The 10,659-nt window shown below is 46.7% G+C and overlaps 2 protein-coding genes; one reads left to right on the top strand and one right to left on the bottom strand.

Moving 5' to 3' along the window:
* Positions 1-5,343: 5,343 nt before the first annotated feature.
* On the top strand, positions 5,344-7,122 carry FFUJ_04120 (MUC1-Extracellular alpha-1,4-glucan glucosidase; the record flags this gene model as incomplete). The annotated part of the gene is made up of 1 exon (XM_023572632.1): positions 5,344-7,122. One exon carries the CDS (start codon positions 5,344-5,346, stop codon positions 7,120-7,122), a length of 1,779 nt encoding a protein of 592 aa, XP_023426720.1.
* Positions 7,123-7,554: 432 nt separating this feature from the next.
* Positions 7,555-10,113, bottom strand: FFUJ_04121 (related to sexual differentiation process protein; the record flags this gene model as incomplete). XM_023572631.1 has 3 exons in its annotated part: positions 7,555-9,807; positions 9,857-9,997; positions 10,048-10,113. 3 exons carry the CDS (start codon positions 10,111-10,113, stop codon positions 7,555-7,557), a joined length of 2,460 nt encoding a protein of 819 aa, XP_023426719.1.
* Positions 10,114-10,659: the final 546 nt, after the last annotated feature.

The raw sequence follows: 10,659 nt of genomic DNA, 5'->3' as shown, positions 1-10,659 counted from the left end.
GGCAAGTTTTCCGTTAGCCCTTCGCCTTGTGCTGATAAGGGAAATGGGGGAACAGGGGGGGCCTTGAGCACTGAGCATGGGCAGAGACAGGATGGAAATGGGTGGGTAATGCCAAACGAGAGGCGCAGACTATCTCGAGCTATTCCGGCCTAGTCTGGACCCCTGAAGGAGCTGGAGCTGCACCTCTTTCGAGTCAACTTGTCAGAAGGTGTCGCACAGCATCTGGTTCATGCATGGAAGGGAGAGTGTCCCAGGGTTTTGGTTTGACTAACAATCCTCCGCATCCTCCACTCAACATTGCTGTTCTGTGCTGTATCTCGCAGACTGCTTTGGTCGTTCTCAACATGGACCGTCACAGAAGCAACACGAGATTGCGCCCAAGATAGTCTGCTTGGCGTATGTCACTAGCAGTGAGCACCCCAAGGCCCAAGTCGCTCACTCACTGATGTGTTGGGTTGGGGTATCAGATTAGGCATCGTATTCCCCCAAATTGCTTCTCTTGGTCAAACGTTGGCACTATCAAAGCGATGAGCCAAGGGCAGTGGCCTCTATTGCTTCTGCCCTGCCCTGCCAGAGGGACAGACACTCACCCTCGCTTGAGCCCGGTTCAGTGCCGAGTTTCCATCGAACCCATGCACGTATGCATTCTCCATCTTTCCCGAGAGTCCGTGTTGATCCAGAACAGTTTAGAATGGGTTCATTGATCAGAGAATAGATTTCGACCCGCCTCGACGTCACTATTCCCACTTGATCTGGGCAATCCATGTTGGCACAGTAGCAGCAACGTTGCAAAAAAAAAGAAAGATAGCGAAAACCCTAAGAGAGAAAAACACGAGCCTCATCACGAGGTCTAGAGCTAAAGCGAAGCATACCTAACATGCCAATGGCACTGGACCTCGCCGGACAATTTTGGGCTCAGCCCGCCACATGATATCGCCTCTGTCCGTAGCTCGATAACGTGTTCTAATTTTATTCTTCACCTTGGCCTACCTGAGTTAGCCCTTGGCAGTCCCGTCGGCCATTTTTTTTTTGGCATTCTCGCCCAGCCCAATTGCCGCTTAGTTGCTCACTCATATGATCATTCAGGGCTCTACCGCTCTAGGCCTCCAAAGAGTTTAGGCCTAGCCGGGCTTTTGAGCTCGAATCAAATGCCCTGCCGCCCCTCTCACTGTAACGCTCGATCTGGGGGGCGCGCTTGATGGTCCCTGAAAGAGGGATGCAAGATGATTGATGAATGAATGTCATCGCGGGCGGGTTATGCCTGTGCTTGTCGTTAATAGATTGCATTGTTAAGGTTTGGTCACTGTACGATTCTATAAGTGCACCTTGCTCTGATTTGTTTCTGACTTCTCAATCCTCTGTTTCACTCTGCCGCATTCATCATCTGGAGCGAAACATTCTATCCGCTGGCATAAGACATGTCCTTATACGATACAGCCAAGTGAAACTGCGTTATGCCGAATTGGCTGACAATTTTCATCACCAACAAACGATATACACACTCAGCACCAAGATAACATCATCCCAACAAGAGAATGTTTTGCAAATCCTCATTTCAGGCCCTGTCTTTTGCTTCTGCTCATCACATCCGTCTATCTCAGATCCTTACTCTCCTCACAGTGCCAAGCTAAAGCCCCCCTTGGTCTAAAACTGACCCTGAGTTTCAGAACCTCGAGATGTTTACCGAACCATCCAATCGATGTATTGATTGCCCTTGAGCAAAGGGCGTTCTGGCGCGCGGTATTTTCTTCTCAAGCTTCCCCATTCGAGTGATTGACGTTTTCTTTTCGCGTGGATTCACACCGACACGAGGTGATCGACATGAACTTGTCAATCATCTCGGTTTTCTTGACGTTTTCGGTTGATACCTCGTGTATCTGTTCCTTCACGGTTCCTTTCCGTTCTTTACTGTGATGTTTCCATATTCTCGTTGACTCGTCTAGCAATTCGGCCGGTTGCCTCATTGCAGAGCCGATGTCCGATACCCCCATATTTTCAACATCATTGTGGTCCTCGCCACTACGGAGTAGATGATTGACATTGACGCCCAATACCTTGCCTGTCACTTTAACCCTGACGTGTGATCTTAACACACAGTCTCCAAGAACTGCAGCCCTAGTGAAATCGTGTCCCATGTTGATTCTATCATGTCAGCGCTTTTGAAGCTGAATATATCATCGTTCAGGTATTGGCAAAGATTCATCGTGAAGGATTCAATTACTACTCGAAATCATGCACTCGTAACCTGAGACGAAACCACCTCGTATCATCTCCTTTCCCAGTATCGCATCCGACACAAGCTGTTGTGTTTGGCCGGGATATCATATCATGTCAAAGTATCTCTATCTGAAACCCCGATTATGCGAAACCCTCATTTCATTAATGTTAAGGAACCTCACATTGGGCAATCAATCCGTTACCCCAGTCTCTCATTGGACTTCACCTACAAGAAAGGAAGGACAATAAGGGACTTGGGTCATACGATGCATGAATGTGACAGTTTGGTCCTAGTATTGTTCTTAGAACCCTTAGTATTCCCAGTTGTGAAGTTTACGCTTCCGCTCCAATCATTGGAGCGCCGAATAGTGCCAAGAGTGTCGTCGTATAGCGATCCATGCTCTGTGAATCTTCATATATGACTTGCTACCCTAAACTTCAGATACACTGTCCAAGGTGAAGATGCTACATAAGGTAGTGTTGGTCTAGCTCCGCTGCCTGTACAGCCAGACACATGGGATTAAGTACATGAAAGTAAGGTGTCTGCTTGTGGTTGTGTGCACAACCGTGTCACTCAATTGTGGTCAAGAGCCAGCTTGAAGTAACATCAAGGTCGCATCCTTTAATTTATATGATCTGCAATCAGAGTTGATACAACGGCGGGAAACGATAATCATGGTAAGGTTGCACCGTTCTATGTTGCACTGACACGAGCTGAGAAGCCAATGTCTATTCATCCGGAAGTATGATTAAAGTTCGTCAAGCAGTCGATACGAGACATGGTGTGTTGCATGGCGCTGAGTTATCGCTCGACCACAGGCCTTCCTTGAACCTGATAGCAACGAGTCCCCATGAATAAATAGAATCGAGCATATATTTGTGACTCCAATACCACTGTTTAAACTCATGAGAGACTCCAGTGTGTTCATCAACATGCTTGAAAGAAAAGCTCATCAAAGGAGTGTCTGGGGAACACAAGTAGTGGCTGTCCACAAAATTACAATGTTACCGTAGATTTGTAGTGCGCCAGACATTTCGCTTAGACAATGTAGTATGAGTGCCAGTCTATTTATACATGAAATTAGTTGGCTAAACTCCGTTACGATTATTGCTGGCGTATCGGAGGACGTTGGTTCGATTAATTTTGGTGAGAGGCATTCTATCAGAGTCTACAAGGTTAGACTACAAAGGTGGCTAGAAACGTCCTAGACGTCTTCATCCGAGTAGAGACGATATGAATCATCAAGAGGCCTTGAGGAAAACAAAACAAAGCATTGCAGGTAATAATTATTGGTCATAATGTAATCCGGCCAGAAGCAAGATCATGAAACTTCTAAGCAGGGGCTAAACCATATGACTCCAGTCATAAGATAATACTTACTTGGGCTGACACTTCAGTATATTGACTACGAATTAAATGATTCTCTCAAGATGTCAACCTGATCTATTTCGTAAGAGCATCGCTCCGTTTTTCGAATTTACTAGATACCGTGAAGTAGATGCCGGAGAACTCGACGAGAGAGAATATGAGTACTTGCACAAGATAAGTACATAGTAGTACGATTCAAATTCACTAACTGACAAGTTTTGTTAACTTAGCCGAGGAAGTTTCCGAATCGAATATGGGATAGTGGCAACTTCATTCATGAGTGTCAAGAGGATCGATCACGTTGCTGTAAGCACCAGCATGTTGCCAGTCACCAGCCACAGAACGTCTACCAATCAACACCACTCGAGTCTTATAGATCAGTTTATTTGGATTACTAGCTCTGACAGCCATATCATGCTTGGTTTGCCGACTGCAAGCTGGACGCCCGCCTCATGCAGACCAGATCTTCGGGGACGGAGACTACTGCACGCTTGCATGTAGCTTAGCTTCGAGCACAGCAGTGACATACACAGTAACTAACAGTACTAGTATTGAGATCACACATACTATGAGTTTTGTGACGCCTTCGGTCTGTGTTGTGCATGAACTAAGATGTTGTTGATGACGGGATAGTTTGAGATCTCGGACCATCTTGCATGCATGAGCAAGGACCATGAACCAGCGAATCTTGAAGACTATCAAATTCTACATTCCAGAGCTACGGCTCTACTTCTTCACTGAATCGAGTGTTATGTGTCTAGAGCTTACGTCCTCCTTGCTACCGATTCATCAATGACTCTCCCTTGTATACTCAAGAGGGACGTCTTTTTACAGACTAGAACACAATACACGACTAGATCTTACAGTATTCTCTCTTAATGTCTTTTGAGAATACATGACTGTCACTGCTGCCAAGCTGCAGAGCGTTGTCACTTCCCGAGACTTGTCTGTGCGATCAACTCTTCAGTCCCGGCGGAACGGATCGGATACCCCTGCCTGTCACAACATGTCACGATCATGCAGACCACATATGACAGCTGCATGAATCATGATTGTACATGTCCGATCCTGTTCGGCTGTTCCTAGCTCTGACGTTCATCCTCCCCAGCCCAGCCCCATCTTGTGACCCCTGACTACCAAACAAAAGCCTCCTTTTAACAAACTTATCACATCATAAGACCAGAAGAACACCTAGGTGGAAACAACCTCTTGATTCAAAACCGCAGTTCTGGACTCAGTGGCGGACGACTTTTCCCAACGGGTGCAACAGCAGTCCCTATATCCTGCTACGCCACCAACCTCTTACACCGTAACTTGCAGGGCGAAACCGCATCGTTTGCTCCTTTGATACACCGCTCAATAGCGTCATACCCACTCGACAAGAAAGTCTAAAGCCTCTTGTTTTACACCATGGGACCTCGAAGCTGTTAGAACGGTTGGAGATGCTAACGCCACCAAGGGCAGATCGTGGCGTTTAGGACCGTTGGCTTCTAGCGTCAGGGGTGGTGACGTTCTATTGGGGAGTGCCGTTTTGTCTGTAACGTCTGGGCTGAGAAATCGCCGGATTTGGGTAAACGTGATAAAGCGATGGATTTGTTCTAGAAGAGCCATGATGCAAGTCGTTTGGTGTCATAGAAAGCGAGCTTGATATGAATACAATATATAAGAAGCCGAAGTTGGGGGTGTTTCTTGTAGTGTCAGTCCTTTATTCGCTCGCTCCTTGTGCCGGTTCACATTCGCTCATTCAATTCTTTAACATGGCCTGGTCAAAGTCATTCATTCTTTTGCTTGCTGCTTCAGGCATTGCTAGTGTTCAGGCTGGACCTTGTAAGCCCCGTCGCTTGCCGACTTATACTGTACCATCTTACAGTGTACCAACATATCCTGTTTCCCAGTCTTCTACCACCAAGACTGGAACTCTCGTTTCTTCAACTACCACTGGTAGTTCTACTAGTTCCCGTGGCCCAACTTTGGACTCGAGCACTACGTCTTCCACTCATTCCAAGACCTCTACTACTGAGCCTCCTATCTCTATCAGTACTGAAAAGTCTTCAACTACCTCTCATGGATCCTCCATGAGCACCACAACTACACCATGTAGCACATCTTCCATGCCTTCTGTATACTCTGTCACTACCACAACCAACAGCCACATCGCAACATCCAAGGACACTTCAAGCATCACTAAGGAAACCTCTACCACAACAGAGGGCAAAACTTCCACTCTTTCAACAACTACCAGTGCCTACAGCACAACCCAACAGACTTCTACTACATCTACTCCATGCTCCAGCAGCACTGGAACTTCTACACTCTCTACAACTTCCGGGGCTTCGTCCACGTCACATACAGAAACCAAGACATCTGAGACTACGAGCGTGACTACCGCTTCATTCACTACAAAGTCTGATTCAACAACGGAGTCGACTTCTTCGGACTTCCATAGCAGCTCATCTTCAATGAGCACCACTGTCACACACGACACCACAGCTTCTTCAAGCACTACCTCCGAGACATCTAAAGCATCCTTAGCTACAAGTGAGGCTTCCTCCACTACAGAAAGCTCATCTACATATGAGACAACAGAATCTTCGGGAACTACTTCGCCTTGCTCAACTTCCGATAGTTCAGTATCATCTGGAAGCTCTACAGCCCCTACTAGTGAGACTACAGCTTCCGAGTCTTCAGTTACCTCAGAGACATCAACTTCTTCGGTGCCTTGCACATCTTCGACGATACCATCTGAGTCTTCCGCCAGCTCAACAAGCGAAACAAGTAGTTCTGCTGTTTCAACTCCTACACCCTGGACAACCGCAACAGTGTCTTCCGAGACCTCTTCTGCTTGGACATCAAGTGAAACTAGCACTTCTGCTACTTTAGCCTCGGAGTCTTCAAGTTCAACAACTTCTGGAGCTTCCTCCAGTACCACCCCATGCGAGAGCTCTCCTTCTACTGTCTCCAGCACAATATCTCTTTACGAATCTTCTAGCACTACAACACCTTGCGAAAGTACCACCACGCCTGGTTCATCCACCACATCTTATGAGTCATCAACATCGTCACCATGCTCAACTTCCACAGTTAGCTCCGAGTCTTCGTCAAGCTCATCAACATCTTCATCTTCCACTACTCCATGCACAACCCCATCTCCTACAACGTTCTCAAGCCCAACCTCCACCAAGTGCTCGACAGCCACATCTCCTCCCCCACGACCAACTTGCTTCCGCTACACTATTCGTAAGGATCCACCTCAGGCTGCTGACTGCGGCCACTCCGGTCATCGTAATGGAAAGAAAGCAAAGGTCCTTGGATACGGCGACTCAGATAGTGTGGAGGCATGTGGAGAGAGCTGTGCCAAGTTTGATGGCTGCAAATCTGTCGTTTACGGTTACAGAGAGCATGACTTGAACCAACCTTTCTGTGAATTCGTTGATGCGGTTCAAGGGCGTGATGACGAGGATGATACCCCTTGGCAGTGGTACGACTTGTCTTGTTTCAACCCGGACTGTCTTCCTCCAAATGAGTGTGGGTATTAGATGTAGAAGTATTGGATGAAGTTCTGGAGGGTACAGTTTTTGTTGTTTAGGCGAGGCGTTTTGTATTTTGTATATACCACCTGAGTTACTAGCACACTCTTTTCTATGAAGACCTCTCTGCGCAAGCGAATTTTATTCATCATCCTCGTGCAGTTTCAAGTCAATTTCCCTGTCCATAGGCTCATGCATAGACTTGTTCGAGTTATATCAGTAAAGATCCCCTAGCCGACGTCCAAAATATTCTCCAGGAGTAACTGTCTTACGAAGACATGATTGAGTTCCATCACATCCCTCGAACGGGATTCTATTTCCCCACCAGTCTAGATTGATATCGTTGTATTGTAAAGCAAAGAATATGACCAGCGCCGATAGAGCAACGCCAACTGAGAAAGCTGCCGAAAGGATGTAGTTATACTGTTCCTTGTTAGTATATCACTGAATATAGCTCATTTGTAAACCTGCCTTTGCCCAGAAAGCGAGATATCGCTTCTTGATATACATCCAAGAGAACCAGCCGATCGGCACAGCTGGCCAGATGTAGCTGATATTATACGGCGCCCAAATCATACCACCCCCGAGGAAAACAACAGGGTGAGTGCTTCGAATAATATTGTTATTTGGGTGCCGTTTTCCCAGCCACCAAAACAGCAACACTAAAGCAACACCAAAGGGAAAGCCTACCAGGGTCTCGACATACTGGCCCCCAGGTCCAAAGAGCTTCTTAGGCCCGATAGTTCCCCAAAGCACAGCAGCTGTGAAGAAGTTGTTCAGACCAGGACACGTGAAGCGGTAAGGCGCATTTGTTGTACAAACGCCTTCTAAGTGAATCTGGTACTGTAGAACCCCAACAGAGACGAAGGTGGAAACAAGCGTTGGTACCATTTGTGCCCAGAACGTGAAGCGCGGAGGTATCTTCATGTAGTGTGCCAGCTTCAAGTCTGCGCTGAAGTATATGGCTTGGGCACAAGCTGTGTATCCAAATGTCTTGAAGAAACACAATGCAATGGCATTTCCTTCGGCAAAGGAGCCCCCCAGAAACTCAGCTATCACGTTGAGCGGGACAGCAATGCCCGTAGTAGCTGATATGATACCAACTGGTACAACAAATATGAGACTCAGAATGATACCAAAGGGTACGACTGCTGGGGTGGTATGCGTTGGCCATTGGGAGATGCCGACGATTCCAATGACGAAAGCTAAAGCGAGACATATCAAGTACCACCATTCAGGGACTTCGTGGTATGTCTTCATAAGACGGTTGTGGGCATCTAACACTTGTCCATCTTCTATGTCTCCCTTCTTTGAACCTCGAAAGCTGTTGACAAGGCTCTTGAAACCTAACACTATTTGATGGTGGTGATAAAGCGCACCATAAGTAAGAGCAGCTGTATACATGGCGAAAAACATCATGTATGATCCTAGATGAGCTGCTGTAAGGAAAGCAGGTGAGTATGCCTCGTACTTCTCAGGATCAAATATCCCACGTTCATCTAGAATAGCTGAGACATTGTATAGCCCACCAAAATGGTCGAAGGCACGGTTTGAGTTGACAGGGAGATAAGACGTGTAGTAGCCGTTTCCGTAATAAACCCCTAGAATGACAAAAAAGGACAACATTGTACCGCAGAAAAGGTTGAAGGTGGTAAAGCATGGCACCATGAGAGGGTCGCAGCCCATCGTGACGATATTCCAGTCGAATGTCGGGAAGGGATTAAGACCAAGACCAGTGTGTCCTCCAGTTATAGTTGCTAGATCCCGGTTATTCGGAGATATCCAAGTCATCCAACTGAACCAAGTCATGCCGGCGAAAAGATAATTGGGAAGCCAAAAGTAGGCAAACATTGCTCCGAATGCAAGACTGAAGAACTTGAAGCGGGATGTATTCCAAATCTTCTTGAAGGGGCCAGGGACGGCCATGTCGGCTTCGTCGTGCAATGCTGTATTTAAAGCAATACACACTAATGTAGTTGGCCATAGACAATATGATGGATATATAAGGAAGCGTCTGCAGATACCAGCGAGGCCGTAACCGATGAACTTGGACGAAAGTCCCAGCAGGAGTTGATACCCGATGCTTATCGCGTAAGGCTGGTTGAAGTAGAATGGAAGATACTGTATCCAAACAATGTAATTGGTATACGGTGTCCCCATCGATATACTCGACATAATAGTGATCAGCATATGTTCTTTCTTATTAAAAGGCCCAGGATTCAGGCTGTGCCGAACACCAAATACAGTAACACCAATATCAGGAAGAGTCTTCTCGAGAAACTTCCCAAACGGATAGGCCAAGAGCTGAGGAACAACAGTGTTGACACCGATCATTGGTTGCCGGATCTCGAAAAAGCTGTTGATGAAGGACACAGCGCATGAGAAGATAATGCCCACGAGCCAAGCACGGATCGTGGAGCACGGCATGCTGGGGTCATCGCGGTTGCTTACTATTGCTCTGACTTCAGCATATGGAGAGTTGTGTGTGATGAGTGCTGCCTCGATCTTAATTTCTTGGATCAGAGCTTCATGGCGCTCTGGGTGTTGTAGAATATCGTCGGTATCTGTCTGATATGAGTAAGTGATAGTCGGATGCTCGTTGGGCCCCATACCCAGGAATACTTCAATCTTCTTAATGACAGAAAGAGGAAAGTTGGGGTCTCTTTTATGAAGCGTATATACTCTCTTCATTGTCTGGCTACTGTGAGTTTATCATCAAGTCTAACCCGACATCCAAACGTACTTTGTGAACATCTTCGAGAGACAAGGTAGATGCAACCTCTCTTGCTTCAAGCAAATCATCTTGAGTTACGTCGAGGTCTCTCTCAAAACCACTCTCATACCCAACTGCCTCTCGACTATCCGGAGACGGGCTGTCAGATGACTGTATGTACTGTGAGAATGAAGCAAACATGGCGAAGTGTAGATACTGACTGTTTCTGTGAACTCAACCTCTGGTGTCCTTGACGGACTCTTCAACTCATGCATCAGCTTCGCCATTGCCGTCAAGCATTGATAATAGTTTACATAAACGCTGCAAATTCGAGTATGTTCTTTGGCAGAGCTGGCAGCGTGAAGCCGAACTGAATATGGCGGATGTAAGTCAAGCGCCGGCATGGAACCTGAGGATGACGTCCAGCTCTGCCTCAAGAGATGAGAGAAACACCTTGCATGATAATTGGATGCCAAACGACATCGCCAAGCAATGAGACACCAATGAGCCGCTATGCCCATAAGCTTAAACCGATGATCACAGGGCTTAGCCACTATGCTTATCTCGGCTTGACCGGTGGGGGGATACAATATGCAGCAGCCCATCCATTATAAGGCTTACTGCATCTTGACATGATTTGACTAAGCTCAGTGCCATTATTAACGTTGATAAATGATCTACCGTTTCACTGGGAGCCCAAGTTTGCCACTTAAAGCCTCTTCTAGCATGTGAATTCATCTGCTTGATAGGCGGATGGCTTAACCTCCAGTAACAAGACGTGGTAACCAACTCATCAACTTTATCGGATTTACACGTTGTGAACAAACATCTAT

This window comes from Fusarium fujikuroi, chromosome FFUJ_chr02, assembly GCF_900079805.1.
Source record: "Fusarium fujikuroi IMI 58289 draft genome, chromosome FFUJ_chr02".
Taxonomy (NCBI): Eukaryota; Fungi; Ascomycota; class Sordariomycetes; order Hypocreales; family Nectriaceae; genus Fusarium; species Fusarium fujikuroi.
This window is presented reverse-complemented; position numbering and strand designations above follow the sequence as displayed.